Here is a 21,531-nt window from a genome sequence, read left to right on the forward strand (position 1 = left end):
TCTCATCCGCCTCAGCCGGGACTTGCCTGCGTGGTTCTCCGCGGCCAGCCGGTGCCTGTGCGGCGGCTCCCAGTAGGGGGCGGTGTCCGGCTCCTCCCGCCGCGGTGCCGCTCTGTGGGCAGGGGCGGGCATGAGGAGGGCTCTATGGCGGCTGCGCTCCGCCTGGGCCGCGCTGCGCGCATGCTGCCGGCTGCCGCCACGCTCCGACTGCCAGCTCCGCGGCCGCCTCCGCGCCTGGCTTCATCTTCTTCCTCTTCCTCCTCTTCTTCTCGCCTCTCTCCGCCCGCCATGCAGGCCTTCCAGTACCCCGAGGTGTACCGCGACGAGACCGCCGTGAGTACGGCGCTCGCCAGGGCAGCCCTGCGGCGTTTGGCGGCCGCCGGGCCCGGCCGCGGGTGCAGCCTTCCTCGCCAGCCGCCTGGGTTCTGCGGAGGGCTGCCGTTGGGGCGGGTGTAGGGCCGCCGTGGGCGCGGGTGTAGCGATTTCTCGGCTTCCAGGGCTTTGTTTGACCCCGGCCGTTAAAAGTCCGGCGTGCTCCCTTAAAAGGATCTCAGGTTTTTAACCTCTCCGGGCCGTGGCGGCTGCGGGGGGCTTGTGGAAAGCAGGGGTCGTGGCCATGGGTACCTGCAGGCACAACGCGCGGGTGCCGGGCGGGCCGCTGGGCCGGGGGCGCTCCGGGGGAGCCAAATCCCGCAGCTTCGGTACCGCAGCGTGTTCCAGGCAAATCCAGGCCTCCACCTGGGCTGGAGCAGCACCCAGAGGCACCAGGAACTGGCTCTGTGTGCGCCGACACGTCGGTGAAACAATCCAGCTCCTGCGCCCACCGCAGCTTGGTCCGCAAGGATTAGAATGGCAATTTGGTTAAAACGGGTTCTGGGCTTTTTGACCCTCCCTCTGCAAAGGATTGGGCTTTTTGTCCCCATCCCGGGGATTATTTGCAGAACCAAGGTAACATTTTAACCAAAATGTTCGCGGACCTGAGCCAACGCTGGCCAAACTTCAGCATTTCCTTTGGTAGCTGAGTGCAAGGCTGAACTATTCAACTGCTAACAGCAGGTATCTCACCTTGCTTGGTATGATGGGGGAGAGAAGCAGGTAAATTCAACCACTTGTGCTAGTCTTTGTTGTTTTTAATAAATAAACATGTACTTCACTCATGTTTGTGAGCAGCAGTGGTGGGGAGGGCTAAGCCAGAGGCAAATGTGTAACCAGCACATCTGGTTTGTTTGGCTGCTTCCCATCAATAGGCAGATTTTGTCATCTGATTTGCACACCTGCATTTGGGTTGTTTGGGTTTGTTGTTGGAGGTTTTTTGTCACTTTACTAAGACTTTTTTTTTATTGATGTTCTGCGTGTCTTTGGTCCTCTGGCCTTTTATTATTTTAATTTTTTTTTTCTAAGTACAGCTCTGTAGCCTTGGTGCCATCACCAAAGAATGGCAATATTAACAGCTCACTGTGATGGTTTGAAACTGTCTTTTTAATTTTTTCCTTGGAAAGTTCAAAACAGAGAAAAGTGAAAGATTGTAAATAAGTCACTATTGGGTGTAAGAAAGCAAAATAACGATTGTTCTAAACACTTCCATTGGATAGATAGAAATGTTTAAGAACTATTACCCAAAACAAAGTAGGCATTCTGCACATTCTGCGTTCGGCAGTGGGGGCAGTTGCTGGGCTGTCTGGCTGCTGTTTTCTTCTTCTCTTCTGGCTGAAGATAACATGTACTGACCTTGGCAGCTAAGTTAACAACTTTCTGCTTAACTAACTCTGCTTCTCTGTCCAGGGGGGTCTGGGGGGAAGCTCCTGGGAGAGAGAGAGGCCACTTTGGGAGGGTCCCCTTGGGGGGAAGCAAAGGGAGATCGATTGTGCTTTTCTGTTGATTGTATATATTTGTGAATGTTGTGAATGTTGTATATCTGTACATATTCATTGCATTTCATCGTAGATTTTAGACTCTGCTTGTAAATACAGCCTTCATTTGCTTCCAGACTGGGCTAGCCTGGTTATTGTCAGTGGGGGGGGAATTTCAGCTCACACCGACACACTCACCTAGGAACAAAATGTTGCTTGTCTCTATGCTTCTGTGGAATTCCAAATACCCTTCATCCTGATGATTATCATTCCCTGATGAGCAGAGTTTGGTTCTGTGCATGTCTTCTTTTAATGCATTGTCTTTTGTACATGCAGGTGTCGGATTACCATGGGTGTAAAATAAGTGACCCTTACTGCTGGCTTGAAGATCCTGATAGTGAGCAGACAAAGGTAACCTTGCTTCATTTGGGAATGTCTGTTTTGACATGAGTCTGATTTTATACACTAGGAGCATGGGTTTGTGTTGTTTGGTTTGGGTTTTTTTTATGACTTGACAATGCTTTTTGAAGACTTAAATAGCAAATGTAGGTGTAGTTTGTGTTCTATGTTGGGGCACAAACAGCAATGCCATTGGTTTGGACTTTACTTGTTAATAGGGGAAAGATGGGAACACTTGGTATGACTTAGCACAGAATTTGAAAGACTAAGACCTCGTTTATCTTGCACTCCTTGAGCATTCAAATTATCTAAAGAAAAGGTGGTGTGGTCAGAATAAAGACAACCATTCTAATTTTAGAGCACTTTATCTACTGGCCTAAGTACATCTAAAGTTGCTGCTGTGCTGGGTTTTAAAGCTCTCCGTGGCTCCTCAAAGGGAGAGCAGAAGTGAAAATTTACTTTCCCTTGGCAATGTGTTCACCTGGGTTTTTTTTTCAGGGGATCATTTCCTGATTCCATCCTAGCTGATACGTAGAACCTAATTTTGAGTAAAGGTCCAGAAGGCCACATTCCATTGTATCAGTCTTTTGTATCTATTCTTTTCAGTGCTGTAGTGCTTGCTTCCTTGTGTCATCCCTGAGTGGTGACCTGTGTGCAACCAGCCTGTGTTCTTCAATGTTTCAGCACTTAGCCAAGTGCTCTGAGGGCATTACTAATTCTGTAGCCACATGCTTAAAGCTTATCAGGTGCTGTATGTTTTGTTAGGCATGAACAAATACCTCTCAAGTGGAGACTGACCACAATTAATGCATTTTCTCTTTTACCTTTTGGCCTGACAAGTCTCTGGAAACACAGCCTGGCATGGAATGCAGCTCTTAGCTGTGTGCTGCTGTGGTGGTGAGGCAAACGGGAGGGGAAGTGTCTCCCTTCTTGTCCCATCTGCTCACTCCTTGCCATGTGCACTGTCTGTAAAACACTACTTGAAAGAGTTTCATGTTCCAGTCTTTCCTCTTTTTTTGCCTGAAGAGTTAATAAATGAGTAAACATTGGTAGCAGTTGATAAATGTGTGCCAGGTTCTCTGTCCAGGCAGCTGCAGAAGTGTGGAATACAAGCTGTGGAACATGGCTTGTAGCCCTGCTGGGGGTGGTGCCCTGTGGTGAAGTGTGGCTCTGATGTTGCCATGCACTCATCAGCTTGCTGTGAGACAGTTCCAGGACAGGTAGAAGCAACAGCAACTGGGAAAGAGACCTGTGGAAGCAAGGGATGAGTGGACAGGGTTTCAGGCTGGAGATGAAATACTGAGGTGCAGGGCTGATAACCACAGCAGTCACTGCAATGTCAGGCTCTGAGTTATGACCACACATAGTCCCTGTGTCCTTCCTACTCCATTTCAGAGACAGAAAAGCCAGCATGACTGCTTCTGGGCAGCTGTGGTTCATCTTAAGATGCTTAGGCATGAGTGTTATATTAATGTGCTATAAATAGGGATGGTGAAACACCAAGGGAGCACCATTTTTTCCATGCATGCCATGGGAGTGGCAGCCTCTGACAAACATCTGGAGTGGTGATGGCTTTGGCCACTGTCCTTAAGTGTTTGTAACTGGAAGGTGAAGTGTTCCAAAGAAAACAGGCTCTTCAAAAGTGCTCTTCTCAGAGATGAGGCATTCTTGCCTTACTGTCCACAGAACTGATCTGTAGACAGTACTTTGGCCTTTCCAAGAAATACTGTCTGGGACCAATCCTGTGTGTTAATAGGATGAGCAGATTGTATCATCTTCCAGCCCTTCACAGCTCCTGAAATGCAAGTGCAGGCTTTGGGACTCTGTTCTTTATCTGTTTCCTAATGTATTTATCATAGACTGTTGTTTATTTGTGATGACATGAAGATGATGTTTCCTGGGTGTATGCTCTAAGTTAGCTTTCCTGTGCCACTGAGGAAAATACAGAGGGGTTTTTAAAGAGGAATGGCAGGAATCTAGCTTGTCCTTGGCTGAACCACTGGTTGCCCCAGTGTGTGCCCTGGAGAGCTGTTACTCAGGACAGAAGTTCAGTCTCATTACAGTATTGTGGCTTAATGCAATAAGCAAGACCGTAGGTGTGACACCACACAACCTACGTGAGGGGGAAGATGTCTCTGATGCATTACTTCAGAAAGTAGGCATTTTTGCTTGAGTTCATTGTCTTTTTTGGGGGGGATTGTTTTCTTTTAGGCATTTGTAGAGGCTCAGAACAAGATCACAATTCCCTTTCTGGAGCAGTGTCCTGTCAGAGGACTGTTCAAGGAGCGAATGACTGAACTCTACGATTACCCTAAGTACAGTTGCCCCTTCAAGAAAGGAAAAAGGTATGTGAGGAATCCCTTTGTAGGTGCTGATGATGTGAAGCAAGTCAAAAGCAACTACTAGTTAGGAAAACAAATTGTTTATTGCCTTATAGCTGGGAATCAGGAAGAGTAAGCCAGTGGTTGCATGATGCAGAGCACAAGGTGCTTTACTGCCTCCAGCTCTCAGTCATTTCATCTCTTTGTTGTCTTTTTGTAAGACAAATTGTGACCTTTTTTTTTATCAAAACTCCAAGAAGTTTGTAGAATAACTGTTGTAAAATTAGGACACTGAGGAGTTGCTTTTAGGGTTGGTCACTGTCAGTGCAGCTAAAAGCACCTCCTGAAAGGAGCACAAGTCTGCTGTGTGCATGTTGTTCTGAATTTGTGCTAAAATGCTCCTCTTAAGTTAGCCATACTTTGAGCAGCTTGTAGGGTGGTTGTTTACTCACAGCCAATAAAAAAGCAGTGGGAATTCCCTTGTGGAAGAAGGGAGTAAGGGGAAAATCACATGAAGGACTTCAGGCAACTGAAGCAAAAAGATGTCTTCTAAGAACCAAAGAAGTCCTGCTGTATTCCACCACCCAGCCTGTTTGTATCCCTGTTCTAATTCAGTGGCTGGGTAAAGAGAGAATGCTTCAGTGGCTTTCCCAAGGGCTGGAGACTGCAACTGCTACTCAGTTTTATGGCACCTCTTTCAGAAAGGCAGGAAAGGCATGAAACTGCTGGTTAACTTAGTAACATGGAAAGGCTGACTGAGCAGCTGAAAAAAAAAGAGGTAGTGCAGCCAACCAGCCATTCTGAATCATGGGAAGCTCAAATAGTCTTTTTCAGTCTTTTCAGTTTGTTTCATCCTTGGTAAGTAGATACCCAGCTGTGCCAAGTATGCTTTCACTGGCATCCACAGGAAAGAGCAGAAGATGTCTCATTGCTTCAAAATTCCTGCATGGATCTTGAGGGAAATCTGTTCCTCTTTAGTTTCCTGTGCTGGGAGAAGGGTGTGGATACTTGTTACTAAGGCAGGGAAAGTCTGTGTGAATTTGCCAAAGGATATTGGTTGGAGTGAACCCAAGGTAATGTTGATTTAAGTTATCACTGATGTGGCCAAACATGGGAGTGTGAGGTTTAAGTCTAGAAGCAGGGGAGCTGATAAGCCATGATGTTGCAGAAGGGTTTGTGATAGTGTTGGATAGTCTCCACTGGAAATAAAAGGTCTTCATTTTATACAGCTGGCTGTCTTCCAGGAGGAGGATTTGTGCCAGGAGCTTAACTTGGTTTAACTTACAACACTTCATTTTTTAATGTCTTTTTGTTTGTTTGTTTTACTGAGTGTTACTCTGTTTCCTTGGCACATTCTGAACTTAAATCACAGTTATTTAAAAGTCATACCAAACACCCCCCATGTATTTTGGTGTTTGAGGAGATCAAGAGGCCTCTACCAAGTTAAGGAGAAGTTAGCACAGTTACTCATCCTGCTCCTTATCATTTGAAGAACTGTCTAAACTCTCCATGACAGTTAGCAATTCTTACGTTTAATTACTCCAATTTTCTGCCACAGAGCAGCTGCTGACAGTGTCTGAAGAGCAGTTCTGCAGCATCTGCAGAAAGGAAAAGCCCCAGGGAGGTGCTGTGTCTGTCACATCGTTTGACCTTTGCTTCCCAGCCTGTTGCTCAGCATTGCAGGGGTGAAATTGGCTAGAAGATGTATGGCCAAATGAAAAACTGTATCTTGTTCTCTGCTTTCTGTTAATTTGTGTCACTTGCTGCTTTGTGTGGTGTGTGAACACATCCCTAATTCAGATTGTTAGCCAGGCCTTTCAGTATAGCTCCTTCCCCCTTCTGTGTTTACCAAGTTCCTGTGGTGGTATCCAAGTACTGGACAGTCTTGGAGAATACATGAACTTATGTTTAGGTTCAAACATTACCCAAACATTCCCCTCTTCCCCCAGGTGAAGCTGCTGCTTGATTTGTTAAGCCACAGATTTCTGAAGCTCCAGGCCAATGAATGAGAAGCGTGGTGTGGAAGAGTTGCTCACGTCTTTGAGCTCTCCAGTGTCTTCTCTGAAGAGTATCCCTCACTAAAGACAATTCTGTAATTCTCTGTTCCTACAACTTTGTCAAAACACCCAAATTGTTTGGAGCATTGGGAAACAGAGATGAAACCATTGCAGCTTACTTACTCTTCCCTCTTGTGTTCTTTTAGGTACTTTCACTTCTACAACACAGGACTGCAGAACCAGCAAGTTCTATATGTACAGGACTCCTTGGATGCAGAAGCCAAAGTTTTTCTTGATCCAAATAAGCTTTCTGATGATGGCACTGTGGCATTACGAGGTTAGTGAGGCAGAGGTTCCTGCTGAATAAGTCTGGGTCTTCAGCAGAAGTCGGGAATGGTTTCCAGCTCTTCACCTGTAAAAGTATGGCTGGAGGGGGTGGTTGTCATCAAAGCAGTCCCAACAGCCCTTCCTGGATTTGTACACTGTGTCAGCAGAACACTCCTACATCTACATTGTATTCAGTTAACTCAGTTCAGGTCCTCACTGTCTTTTATAACAACTCTGTAACAAGTTTCCACTGAAATCTGAACAGATTTTGAGGTTGTCCATAGCAAGGAAAAAAAAAAGTTGTTGTGTTTATTTGATTAATTCTCTTATTAAAGTTGTGTTTGGCATCTCTAACACAAGCCAGCCAGTTAAAGAGAGAGGCTGTGAAGGAGCACAGTACTTCAATGTCAACTTTTATACAAATCACAGAATTACTTGGGTTCACCAGAGCTTTAATTTGTGTTGGCTGCCCATTTTCTCACTTCCTGTTGGCTTCTTGTAGAAGCAAGACTCTTGGGCTTGTAATTCCTTTGAGTCTGTTCAAGGCCAGTTAATAAAAAAGGACAGATTTAGTGGATACTTCAAGTGTACCCTAGCTGAATTAATATGGCTTTTTTATTTCAGTGAGAAGTCCTGCCTTAAACTGTGAATAAAAGGAGCTAGCTTCATGCAATCTTCCTGTATTTCTAGAAAGCTCTGACAGTCTCTTTCCAAAAGAGTTATGTCAGTTTTCCTGGCTTTGCAGGGCATAGTTTTCAGTACTGCAGTATTGGAAGTGGCATTTGCTTTATTTCAGGATGTATTGCTTGCCTCTTAATTTCTGTTGACTTCTTTGGTACTGTTTCTCTCTTAAAATCTGACTGAGTTCTCCACCTGTGTGCATTCTTAATTTCCAACCCTTCCCCCCACAACTCAGGAGAGAGTTATTACTCAAATCATAATTGAGTTGTTGGGCATAAGTGCTGTTACTGAACATCCTGAGTGTTCCTGGTCTCAGATCGGTGAGAAGTCCACAGGCCCTGGAAAAGAGCTGTGAAACCCAAATGCTGGCAGATGGAGTTGCTTGTACTGTCTCTTAGAAAATAATCCCTCTTCTCTGTGCCCAGCAACCACAGTTCTTTTGACTGCTTCCCCAGTTTCACCTCTCTTTCACTGGGTGCAGTAAATAACTCCTGTTTGGGAATACTGATTCCCTGTGCTGCTTCTCATCCTGTTGTGTTTGCTTCCACCTTCCTAGGTTATGCATTCAGTGAAGATGGTGAATACTTTGCATATGGCCTGAGTTCTAGTGGCTCTGATTGGGTTACTATCAAGTTTATGAAAGTAGAAGGTCCTGAGGATCTTCCAGATGTACTGGAAAGAGTTAAATTCAGTTGCATGGCTTGGACCCACGATGGAAAAGGCATTTTCTATAACTGCTACCCAAAACAAGAGGGGAAGAGTGATGGTAAGTATGGTAGGACTAATTGCATGTGATGTGGGAGAAAATTGGTGGAAGAAGTCATTAGCTCTCCTAGTTTTGGTTTGGAGGGGGAGTGGTTGTAGACTCAAAAGGCATAGAAAATTTTCTAAAGGTTTTATTTGGCTGCTGTAGGATTTCTTTGAGAACTAATTGGTTGAAATATCTGCATTTCACTAGGCACTGAGACCTCCACTAATCTACACCAAAAGCTGCATTACCATGTACTAGGTACTAACCAGTCAGAAGATATCCTGTGTGCTGAATTTCCTGAGGAACCAAAGTGGATGGGTGGAGCTGAGGTATGGTAAACAGCCTGAACGGTCTGGGTTGGAAGGGACCTCCAAGAGTAATCCAGTCCAACTCCCCTGCAATCAGTAAGGGCATCCTCAACTAGAACAGGGGGCTCAGAGCCTTGTCCAACCTGACCTTGAGTATCCCTGGAGGTGCTCAAGGAGCTGTAGATGTGGTGCTCCAGGACATAGTTTAGTGTTACAGTTGGACTCGATGACCTTAGTGGTCTTTCCAACCTTAGTGGTTCTGTGATTCAAATCAGAGTTTCCTGTAGGCTCTGTGAATAAAGAGAACCTTTTTTACATTCCCTCATCAGCCCTTTAACAACTGCTCTCAGCAGTGGTAGGAACTTGCAGATGGGGCTTTGGAGTTTGTTGTTTGTTTTTTATTCACTGTTCAAAAACTGTTCAGTGCTGTGGAGTTTAACTGGCAATAAAAAGGAACTTGCAAATCTTTTATCCTTATTTTTCCCTAGTTCCATAAATAAAATGGGCTTTCTCTTGGTAACAGATGTCCTGTAGTGATGTACCCACTGATTCACAGGAGTGATGCATATTGTTATTATTACTTCCAGTGCTTTGCAGTGTCATGAGCTAAACTACACATGTTGTTGTGAAGGCAGATTCATTTTCTGTGGGAGAGGGCTGGTGCAGTCTGGTTGAGTAGCCAATACAGCTGAAATTGACAGTTTCAGGTGGTATAAAATCCCTTGAAGATTTTCTCTCCTGTATTAGGAGTAGAAGTCTTGTCTTAAGGATAGCAAACCCCTCTTTGAAATAGTAGCACACTAACAGAGCCTTTATTACCTAAGTTGAAGAACTTAGATAAGAGCATTTCAAGATCAAAAATGCAAAGTTCAGTATGATGAGGACCATGGAACAGAACCATAGCACAGTGCCTGTGGTGAGCAGCAAAAGGTTTGCCATGCCATAGTGCAGAGAAACATCCCTCCTGCATCTCCTGGCTCTTCTGTTGTGCAAGAAAAGCTTGAGGAAGCTTTAAATGTAAAAGAAGTGCTTTTTTTTTTTTTTTTTCTTTCTGATACTAAAAGTCCCAGGTAGTTGTTGTGATTAGTGGGAATATATAGCCCTTATGTTAAATAATTAAAAGGTCTTTAGAGTGTGAAGAGGGGAATGATAATAGTAACTCTTGGTGTAAAATAGGAAAGTATTAATGTAGTGCAGCTACCAGCTCTGAAAGCACTGGAACTGAAGCAGCTCCATAAGCATTGGGAAAGCAGGGAGGTGAAGAGGGAAGCAGCTCACTGCTGTGACTTCTTGTTCAGTCAACTTACATGGCTGCTTATGACTCTCTTCTTGACCTTCAGGAGGAATAACCTTCAGGAGATGTTGGTATTTAAGAGGGGATGGTGTTTAGAGGAGAAGTGGTAAAACAGAGATCCACCTTGGTAAATAATCATGAGCTTAGCTAAGTAAAAGCACTTTTAATCCAGTTTATATTCTGGGGTTATGCTGTGAGCTCCAGCTGTTAACTGAGGGGCTGTTGTCCTGATACTGATGAAAAATGGGGGGAAAAAAACATTCTGCAATTAAACAAACCCCAAACAAAGGAAACAAAACCAACAAAACACAGCCCTCTAAACAAACAAAGGAACCCCACAAATAAAACCCCCAACAACAGCAAACCAAACAAAACCCCAAACACAAAACCAATAAAATAGTGCAGCTGCACCATGTGCACACAGTTGGCCCATGTCCAGCTCCTCATCCACCAGCAGCCCCCAAACCCTTTTCTGCAGAGCTGCTCTCAAATTCCTCATCCCCCAGCCTGGATTGGTATCTAGGATTGCCCCAACCTAGGTGGAGAGCCTTTGCCTTATTGAATCCTTCAGTGGCTGCACAAGTAAATGATGTTGCTCTGAGTGATCTCAGGTGCACTGCAGGCAGTGGGGGTGTGTGAGGGCTGTGTGTGTTCAGTGGAGAGAAGAAACTGGGTCACTGATTAGGGCAAACAAGGGTTGTGTAAAACTTTCCCAGTTTAATGCATGTAAAAGACAACATGCACAAAAAACCAGCGTCAGGGTGGTTTGTTTTTTCCCTTATTACACATTCAGCACCAACCCCTGGTATGCTTGATTTAAACAAAATCTGTGGTGCTGAGAATGGTGTTGGCATAAAAACCTGGGTGCATTTCCAGCTCCTCACTGGAATGGATTGGTTGTGAGCAAATAATCTGTTTGTTGTTAGTCAGATAGAAGCTTTGAGAGAGTGGCTAGCAAATCTGTTCATTGGACTAGGGAAAAGCATAGTCCTGATATAGAGTCGAGGATGCAAGAGGTTGTAGGAGTTAGGAAGAGGGCTGGAGTTTGAGTAGTATCCCAGCAGAGGGCAGCCTGGGATGAAGATTTTTAAATCCTTGGCAATGTCATAGCTGCTCTGCAAAAGAGGAGCTTCCCCTGCCTCTGTTGAAGTGCCATTCCTTGCTTCCTCACAGAGCCTATCTCTCTGTCACAGCCAGCCTGCTATTCTCACAGCTAAACAATAAGTTATATAAGAGCCTTTCACAGTTGGGAGTGTTAGAAATCCCTGCAGTACTGGCAGGAAAGTAAACAGGAGAGAAAGGAGGGGGTGAGGGAAACCCTCTAGAGCATCCCCAATCTGTCAGCAGTGGAACAAGGACAGGTTTTCATGGTGTTGTCTGACAAACGCTGCACAACACTGTGTCTAGTCCCTGAACTGACTTCTATTTTTGTGATGTTTAGAGCTGTCAGTTCACATCAGTGCTTCTCAGCCAGGGAGGTAATCTTGCAAATGGAATTTGGAGCACAGAGGAGTGAGCTGTGCCAGATGTGTGCTGGCTAAGATGAGTTTTCCCTGTAGGAGTGTGGAAGTGCAGCGTGCACGGGGTCAGAACGAGCAGCATGAAGGGGAAGGGCTCAAAACATTGTCATCTTGCTCAAGTGAGCCTGGTGCTGGCTGCAAAAAACAGGGCTGGGGGAGTTTTTCTAGAGCTTTACACTGCCTTAGTCAAGGCCTAATCCTGGATAGAAGCCTGCTATGAATTCCTTCCTTTAGTCCTGGCAATAGGTCTGGAGAAATTCCCACTACAACAGGCAGTCTTTCTGGCTGCACATGGGGCCGGGGGGTGGTTCTTCATGCTTTGGTGCTTTCATTGCACTGAAAGGCAAGCTGAAAGCCACAGGAAGAAGAGTGTGATGTCTGTGTGTCACCTCAGAGGGTTACTGCTAGGTTTAAGAATGAGAATGCATGGAGGTAGGCATATTGCTGTGTTCCTCTTCTGAACAAGGCTGCCTGCAGCCCTGTTGCCATTGCAGTGAGTCATAACCAGGATCCAGGGATCTCTGGATAGTTTGATATTCCCAGGACTGAATGCACAGAGTGTAGTTAATAATTTGGCCCTGTTTGAAAGCTTTCATTCTGTCTATCAGTTTTGTGAGCTTTAATTCTTTTAGTCTGTGATTCATTTGTTCTGTTTAATTGGCAATGCATTAGATAGCAGTGGCAGTGACCTTGTTCCATGTGCAAAGGGCAGTAGTGCATGAAGAGCAGTAGTTTGTGAGATAACCAGAGGAGCAGCTCAGGTTGCAGATGATTGCAGTGGCATTGTCTGCAATTAAAGGAGGAGTTGGTTTATCTGTTCCTCATCACAGGCATGTCATCTAACAACTGACTTAGTTAATTTTTTTTTAATATCTTGTTATTCAGAAATAAATTATACAGTGATTAGCAGCTTTTTTTTTTTTTCCAACTTGATAATAAAAAGGGCAAGGGTGGTAAACTTTTGAATTAGTTAGCTTCTAAGGCAATGATGTGTGTGTATAGAATCATAGAATGGGTTGGAAGGGACCTCCAGAGGTCATCTAGTCCTGCAGTGAGCAGGGACATCCTCCACTAGATCAGGTTGCTCAGAGCCTTGAATAGCTTCAGGGATGGAGCCTCAACTACCTTCCTGAGCAACCTGTTGCAGTTTTCCAGCACTCATGGTACAGAATCTGTTCCTAATACCCAGTCTAAATCTCCTCTTCGATTTCAAACCGTTGCCCCTCATCCTATCACTGCAGGCCTTTGTGTAGTTGCCTTAATAATAACCCTGTGCCCTCAAAGGGCCCCTATTTGTCAGCTGAAAATAGAGAGCTCTTCCTTCTCCTGAATCCTGCAGTGGTGCCAGCCCAGGTAGTATTGAAAGAAGTAATATTAATATTCAGTGGGGTTGTTCTCATGCACTGCACTTGGAAGCAAAGCACTTTTTAATGTCTCTGCTATTGGTGTTTTAGTTGAGGGGTAATATCTAAAGCCAGGAAGTCTGAAAAGCTGACAGCCTCCTCCTGGTCATTCTTATTCCTTTTTCCTTTTTCTTTTTAATTATGGATGAATTTTTGGTCTGAAATGTGCTTGCTTGTAGACAAAATATTTAACTTCAGTTTTGCTGTGGATCCTCACAGATCATTACTGCAGAACCCATAACCCTTTGGGGTTCTTTATATGCCTTGTATAATGAATTAGCTGTATCTTGTAATGAAAGAAATTAAGTAGTTGGAAAACTTCTTTTATTAATTAGGCTTTAAATCATTATTTTGTCTTTTGATATCCATTGATTTAGTGAAGCTACACGTAAAGCACTTCATCCCTTTAATTTTTTTTCTAAGCAGTAGTTACTTTTTCATCCAAATGGAGATAACAGATAACATAGAAACATAGAAACAAACTTGCTAGTGAAAACCTCCCAAAATGCCAAACTTCTCTGTAAGATCTTCCTTTGAAGAGTTTGATCCTTGAAAAAACTAAACAGACCAGTACTTGGGAGCACAGCTATCATGAGACTGGGTTTGTGTGGTGTAAAGAAGGTCACAGCAAATATTTGAGAAAGGGCAGAGTAATGATAAATTCAGAACTGCCAAAGGACTCAGTGGCAGCAGTGAAACTACAAACTGTATCCCAACATCAGCTCTTGGAAATAATCCTTCCTTTACTAGTGCTGAGCTAGGGATTAGTGCTGTGTTATGCCAATAAAATCATTGTTATGCTGAAGGGTTTTAAAAGCTTCAGCTGAAAGGCTACAGAATCTCCTCTGTCCTATTTTGACAGAATCTAAATGTCACTTTAAGATGCTCAGTTGCTTTCTAACCTCCTTACCTTTTAACAGTGGGTGGTGGTTGAAATAATAGCAATGATTTTAATGAGGGAAATGCACACTGACTGGCACCCCAGATCTCACAGAAATGCTTGAGCTGTGCTTCCTTTTCAGCTTGGATGTGGGAAACCAGGAGGATTGGATTCTGATCCAAGCTGTCAGTTCTGACATGACAGCTGTCTCCCTTATGCAGAGCCATGAATGCATTCTGAGAGTTGAGTGAAACACTGGTATGAAATTTCAGTTCATAAGTTTCTGGGCCAAGAGCAGAGGCTGCAGTTTGATGAAGATGATGTAGCAGCACAAGAATAACACAAACGTTAGCTGGGAAATGCAGTTTCCTTTTGCCATTCTGAAAGCCAGGCCTTTGCCTGTCACAGGAGGGTCAGTGGCATTCAGGCTGTGATTGCAGTGCCTGCCAGCTCAGCTGCCTTCAGCAGGCCCTTCCCCTGGCATTCATCTTCCCAGCTGCTGGCTGCAGGTTCTTAGCTCAGCCAGTCCTGCAACTGCAGTGAACTGCCTGAGAGATTCATCTGGCAAAAGCATTTCTATTCTTTTTTACCTTTTTTTGTTATGTTATTATTTTCTTTTTTCCCTTCCTGGATTGTTCTTTGGTTTAATTTTTGATAGTTTTTTGGTGGTGTTTTCTGGTGCTTTGCTTTATTGTTTTTTCTTCTTTGGATTTTTTTTTTGTTTTTAAAATTATTTGTTTTGTTTACAGTGCTATCTTCTTCAGCTGGGTCAGCTCCCCACTGTTGGCTTACCACACAAATGGTGAATCACAGAATGTTTGGGGTTGTAAAGGATCTCCAGAGATCATCCAGTCCAACTCCCCTGACAGAGTAGGGTTACCTGAGGCAGGTCACACAACACATCAAGGCAGGTTCTGAAAGTCTCCAGAGAAGGAGATTCCACAACTTCTCTGGGCAGCCTGCTGCAGGGCTCCAGCACTCTCACCATAGAGAAGTCTCTCCTCATGTTGAGGTGGAACCTCCTGTGCTGCAGCTTGTACCCTTTGTTCCTTGTCCTGTCACTGGACACCACCACAAAGAGCCTGGCACCTTCATCCTGACACCCACCCCTCAGATATTGACAGACATTGATCAGATCCCCTCTCAGCCTTCTCTTTACTGACATGACTAGGACCATGAATTGGCATGGATCAGACTCAATGTGGCCCTGGGCAGCCTGATCTGGTTGGAAGTGTCCCATCTCATAGTCTGGTGTGAGGGAGACAATCTAAAGTCTATCAACAGTGTCCACACAGTCACAGATTGCATTGGGTTGGAAGGGACCCTCCAAGCTCATCTTGTCCAACCCCCCTGCACTCAACAGGGACACCTGAGCAGGCTGCCCAGGGACACATCAAGTCTGATCTTGGATGTCTTCAGGAATGGGGCCTCAAACACATCCCTGGGCAACCTGTTCCAGTGTCTCCCCACCCTCATTGTGCAGAACTTCCTCCCAATGTGCAACCTAAATTTCCCCTGCCCCAGTTTCAAACCATTGCCCCTCATCCTATCCCCACAGACCCTTCTAAGCAGTCCCTCCCCTGCCTTCCTGTAGGTCCCCTTCAGATATTGAAATGTAGCTCTAAGGTCTCCCTGGAGCCTTCTCATCTCCAGGCTAACAGCCCCAGTCCTCACGTGTCAGCAGGCTACGCTTGTTTCTTGATGTGAGCAATGAGTGTGGCTTCCTGGTGAGTTCTCATATTCCTTACATGTCTGTTCACTCAACTACCTAGCATCAGCTGGGGGTTTAGGGCCTGACTTTTCAAGTTGGACTGTTTGGGTTTGGTTGTTCCTGGAGGATGAATTGTCTCTGGTTCTCCTGTAAATCCTTCAGGTCTCAGTGGACGGTCACTATGTCTTGATGACAATCCGAGAAGGGTGTCACCCAGTCAACAGGCTGTGGTACTGTGATCTTCAGGCAGAGCCTCAGGGTATCTCAGGTATGTGTTTGCTTGGTTTGCTTCACTTTAAGCCAATGCAAGACTTAATTATTGATGTGGAATACAGATATTTGAATATGTGCAGTGTTCAACCTTCTGGCTTTTTTTCTTTTGCACTGCTTCTGCTAGCATTCCACTTTCTCTGTGTGTCAGTGGATGGAAAACTCCAGCTTTAGTTCTGTCATGTTTAAAAGGTCACAAGGAAAAATGGAGATACTATAAACATGCCACTTTTTTCTGCATTGATAGTGCTTTTCTGTGTTTAATGGTTTTTTACATGGTAAAAGTCCTCCTGTATACACCCAACAACCTTGAAGAGAACGCTGGCATCAAGCCTTAAAGAGGTAATGAAGCTTCTCCTTTGTACTACCCAGCAGAGGATAAACCTGCAGTTTAACCTTTCCTGGGTTTGGAAATGCTTAAACATAAAAAGAATCTTTTCTCTGAACCAGTCTTGACCTGTTTACAGTGATCTCTTTGTTCAGAAGTCTGTTCCCGTGTTCAGAATCTTAATTTTGAATAACTATAAAGGCAAGCAGGAGAGCTGGAGAGCTGGTGTTTTTCCTGTGTCCTAGATGCTACTTGATACAGAGAAATAATTCAATTGTCAGACATATTTTTTTATTCCCTCCTTGCTCTTTTAATTCTTGTTGTCTAAAAACACACTAGTCACTCAGAAAAAAAATAATTTTGGTTTTGTGGTTTAGATCTTGCAAGTCTGAATATGTTACCACTGTCAAGCTCCTACCACTGTCCTCTCTTCCCCAGACTCCTATTTTACAGGAAAAGGGTGAAATGTTTGAAGACCAGTGGCTTGGAAAGATGGAGGAACAACTGAAGTTCACAGCTTGCTGCTTGCTTAGTCATTGTCAGCTGGAACTGCTGTGTACTAGACTGGCAGAGACAGGTTACAAGAAGGAATTGAAGAGCAGAGTTATCAGCCATAAACATTTTGATTTTATTCCTTTGTTTAGGACATTGTTGTTTGTTTTTTTTTTTTTGAGGCAAATCATTAGCAATAAAAAGAGATAGCTAATTATTAATTGGAGAAGGGAGGGCTTCATGCTACTGCTGTCTGGCTGGACATGCCATTTAGAAATAGTATTTACAAGGAAGTTGGTTTTTAGGTTATCACAGAACATGTGGGGTTGGAAGGGACTCCTTAAAGATCATCCAGTCCAACCCCCCTGCCAGAGCAGGATCTCCTAGAGTAGGTCACACAGGAACACATTAGGTGGGTTTTGTGTTTATGCTTGGTGAGAGATCACCTTTGGTTCCTGTTTTCCACTTGCTGTGTTCTGCTGCTTGAGGTCGTTAAGCTCTAACTCTCTCCAAACAAAGCATCTGTCTTCTCCTTTGAGTGATCACCCAAATGGAGGTAGAATATAGAAGCCTTGAAAGTGATTGAGAAATCTCTGCTCCTAAGTGCTCAATTCCTTTCTTCTGGCCTCATCTTTGATATGTCTTGACATGTCTGAACTTTTTAACTCAAAGGAATAAATATTGCTTCCTTCCACTTGTTTGTTTTGTAAATTGCAAAGACATTCACTTTCCATCATCTCTGAGTGGCAACTATCCATCAGCTGCAGGGTACTGAGAGCCCTCTCAGAACAAACACAACCAAGCTGGATTCACAGAGTGGTTTGGGTTGGAAGGGACCTTAAAGATCATCATTCCAAGCTCTCTGTCATGGGCAGGGACACCTCCCATTAGCTCAGGTTGCTCAAGGCCTCACCCAACCTGGCCTTGAACACCTCCAGGGAGAGGGCATCCACAGCCTCCCTGGGCAACCTGTTCCAGTGTCTCACCACCCTCACTGGAAGGAATTTCTTCCTAATCTCCAGTCTCAATCTGCCCTCCTCAAGCTTCATTCCATTCCCCCTCTTCCTATCACTACAAGCCCTTGTAAAAAGTCCCTTCCTGGCTTTCTTAAAAGACTTTCACTGGTGTGTATCAGAGCTCACTGTAGCTGGATGCTCTGAGTTTGTCTGGACATCAAAGCAGGGTTTCTCTCGAGAACTTTTGAGTAGCTATAGAGGGACTTGGCAGGGATTTTCTTTGACATAAAATCTCTTGAGAAGGACAAAACTTAGGACCTCATCAAAATTTTAGGTTTAACATGCATTTGGTTCACTCAGAGGCAGGATACTAAGTCAACTGGATTGTCTGGTATGAAAAGTAGAATTGAATTGGCTAACCTACCACTTTGCATGTAGAGACAGGGAAGTTTTCCTTAAACCAAAATGGTTTAAGGAAATGTACTAAGCCTGGCTATACTCTTATTACATTTAATGGCTTTAAAATGACCTTCTCCCTACTTCCTCAATTATTCTTTTTTTTTTCCCAAACTTAATTACAGCTCAGCTGTGATCTATTTCCATTATTCTGTTCAGCTTTTAATATGACAAAATAAATCTGATGTGCTGCTTTATTGAGGGAAACATTAGAGAATTCCTTGAACAGGCTGATGCACAGTTGATTTGGATGTACTCAAAAGCAAAGACCTAGGCTTTAGTGTTAGGCAGGAGCCAAATCTTATTTTAAGACCTAAAAGCTTTAATTTCATGGGTGGATGAGTACTGTGATCTTTCAGCATAGCTAATGTATGATGCTAAAAGAGTAAGTTGGGCTGTAGATATAACAAGCATATTACATATCTGAGCTGGCCCTGCTGCTTTTTCTTCCTGCTAGCTTCTAACCTTACTGCAAAATAGTAAAATATGGATAAAAATCAGTAGAGCCTTTCAGTCCAAGTCCAGGTTGAGTCAGTACTAAGCCTGTGGTACAGAATGAGTAAACTGAGGCAATTCATGTTTGAGAGAAGGGCACTTCTGTTAGTGAGTGTGATATTCTAAAAGGCTGCTAGTGAAAATGCAATTTCATTCTTACCAAACCCAGAGGTTAACATCTTAGCTGTCTGACATTGTCCTTTGCTGGGGACAAGCTTCTACAGAACACTTCAGGACATGTTCCTGAATTGACAGGACGATTCCTGACGTTGGAGTTCATTGTGCTCATCCAAATAGCATCTTTTCTATTCTGTGGGAAGTTCTGGCCTTTTAAGGAGGATGGAAAACTTTCCACTTGAAGGAAAAGTAGCTTTATTTTGGAAAGAAAAGAATATGATCATGTCTTTTGTAATGAAATGATTTTTGAAAGGCCATTAAAAATGAAATTGAGCTTGAAAGCTTAGTGCAGAGTCTTTTGACTCAGCTGCAACTCCCCAGTCCAAGAAGTCTGTAGGTGGGAGCTTGTGAGCTCTGCTGGCAAAAACCTGGTGTGCTCAGCAGCATTGGCTCTGTGGTAGACAGTGCTTAAGCAGCACATCTGTAGCAAACATCTGGGCTTTCCAGCAGCCCCTTGGGAAAGCTGGTGAAGTGCTGGCCATGGGTAGCCAAGTTCTGTCAGGGTTCTGGAGGGATTTGGTTAGAAATTCCTCAAAACCAGTATGTGGACTTGTCTGTAAACTGATGTTTTTCCACTGCAGCCCATTCATCTGGAGAGTTCTTTGTAAGTTCTTCACACCTGGTGCATATTTAGCCCTTGCCATACCTGTGCTTGCAGTCACTGTTTGTTCAAGAAGGAGCCCACTGCAGCTCTCAGGAAGAGCTTGCCCTCAGGTGTCACAAGGTCTTGTTTGAGGAGGTGAAGAGTTCAAGGTTGTGTGCTTGCTCCTGCAGGAATTCTTCGTTGGGTGAAGCTGATAGACAACTTTGAGGCTGAGTATGAGTATGTCACCAATGAAGGGCCAGTCTTCACCTTCAAGACAAACCACCACTCGCCAAACTACCGCCTCATCAACATCGACATCCACGACCCCGAGGAGGCCAAGTGGAAAGTTCTTGTCCCTGAACACGAAAGAGATGTCCTAGGTAAGAGCTGATGTCACAGAAAACTTTTTTTTAGTTGTTTTTTTTTTTTCTGTTGAGTGCAAGGTGATTCTTCCCCTCTACTCTGGTGAGAACCCACCTGCAACACTACCTCCAGTTATGGTACCTCCAGCATAAGAGAGACATGGAGCTGCTGGGAAGGGTCCAGAGCAGACCACAAAGATGATCAGAGGGCTGGAGAAACCTCCCCTATGGGGACAGGCTGAGGGAGCTGGGGCTGTTCAGCCTGGAGAGAAGACTGGAGAGACCTTAAAGCAGCCTTCCAGTACCTGAAGAGAGTTACAAGAAAGCCAGGAAGGGATTTTTTACGAGGGCTTGTAGTGATAGGAAGAGGAGGAATGGAATGAAGCTTGAGGAGGGGAGATTTAGACTGGAGAGTAGGAAGAAATTCTTTCCAGTGAGGGTGGGGAGACACTGGAACAGGTTGCCCAGGGTGACTGTGGATGCCCTCTCCCTGGAGGTGTTCAAGGCCAGGTTGGATGAGGCCCTGAGCAACCTGGGCTGGTGAGAGGTGTCCCTGCCCATGACAGAGAGCTTGGAACTAGATGATCTTTAAGGTCCCTTCCAACCCAAACCATTCCATGATTCTCTGTAAAATGTTTCCCTTCTCTCAGCTAGACTCTGCACTCCAAGTGAGAAACAATATTTTTCTCCAAACCTTTAACCTGCTGTCTGATTCATAAATGCTCAAGAGTTTGGGGAGTTACTGCAACTGCATTCTGCCTTTTGGCACTGATGAAAGCAGGAGGGAGAGTCTGGAATGAGCACCATGAAATTGTTGATCCTGCATGACAAGAATGTGCATGGGTGTGAGTAATCCCTCCTGTACATCTCACCCTCAGGAAGCTCCTGCACTCCCTTGCCCTGGGGTGGTTTTCACAGTACTCTTAGCTTTACATACTTGGGACTCTGGGTTGCAAAGCAGATGCATGAAGGGTTGTGTGACTGTTCTAAGGAGCAGTACCTGTGTGTAGCCCAGAGGAAGCACCCTGTGGAGACAGACAGTGCAGAAGTGTGGCAGAGAGGAGGAAATTGGCTGCAGTGCAAATGACCAGATTGATCAGCTTCTGCTGTGAAATGTGGAGAGAAAAAAAAAACAGCAAACCAACTGGGATGTGGCTCAGCTCCAGTGTCTCCCAGCAACAAAAAGCACCCTCTAAGATCTAGTCAAGTCAGATTCAGTCCCTCAGTCACTGGGGGACATAGGGAGAGGATGTGATGCAGATGCATGTCTCTGACTGGAAGTTTTATTCTCCTCCCCTGGCAGTGCTTTTGTGGCTCTGTTAACTCTGTTTACCACAGCAAACCTGCAGCAGTCACAGATGACTAAAGCCTGTGGGCTCCTTATGGAAGCATTGCTCCTGATGTTTGCAGCTCCAGAACAGCTTTGCTCTCCTGGCTCTTTCCTGTTTGTGTGTCTCATACTGAGAGGCTGTGGGGTATAAAATCCTTCTCTTGTTGAAATTGGTTGGAACTTTTCCAGCAGAGCTGGCTGTGACTGAGGGTAGTATCTCTGAGAGAAGGCGTGAGGGCTCATCAACATTTCCTCACCTTTGATTTATGTTTTCTTCTCTAAACTGCTCATTCTTTGCTTGCAAGTCCTCCTGTGTGGAGCTTTGAGTGGTGGTTCTGGGTCTCTTGAATTGAGATCAGTATGGGCACCTGTTAATCTGCAGAGACACTCAAGGTTATGGTCACTGTCTGTGGTGACTGAAGAAAACAAAATGACCTTCCAGGTCTGTTTTCCAGCTAAAGCTTTGCCAGTGCAGTGAAACACTCTGCTCACTGCTGAGTGGACACACAAGCACAGTGTACAGCAAGTAACTCAGCAGTTTCTGCTGAAGGCTTGGGGCTGCCTAGCTCTTGGAGCTTGGCATGTTCTCCTCCATCAACATTTCACCCTGCATCTGTCAAACCATGTTTGTACAGTT

General features: G+C 44.7%; 1 protein-coding gene across 1 annotated transcript in view; it reads left to right on the forward strand.

The window, feature by feature from the left end:
- The first annotated feature begins 273 nt into the window (after positions 1-273).
- PREP (prolyl endopeptidase) overlaps positions 274-21,531 on the forward strand; it is a 48,380-nt gene continuing 27,122 nt past the window's right edge. The window contains exons 1-8 of the mRNA XM_054393041.1: positions 274-333; positions 2,187-2,261; positions 4,461-4,594; positions 6,774-6,904; positions 8,132-8,341; positions 8,534-8,655; positions 15,605-15,710; positions 19,391-19,582. Coding sequence (XP_054249016.1) covers positions 289-333; positions 2,187-2,261; positions 4,461-4,594; positions 6,774-6,904; positions 8,132-8,341; positions 8,534-8,655; positions 15,605-15,710; positions 19,391-19,582 — 1,015 coding nt within the window. The 5' untranslated portion in view covers positions 274-288. The remainder of the gene's footprint in view (positions 334-2,186; positions 2,262-4,460; positions 4,595-6,773; positions 6,905-8,131; positions 8,342-8,533; positions 8,656-15,604; positions 15,711-19,390; positions 19,583-21,531) is intronic.

The sequence above is a fragment of the Indicator indicator genome, chromosome 27, assembly GCF_027791375.1.
Source record: "Indicator indicator isolate 239-I01 chromosome 27, UM_Iind_1.1, whole genome shotgun sequence".
NCBI lineage: Eukaryota > Metazoa > Chordata > Aves > Piciformes > Indicatoridae > Indicator > Indicator indicator.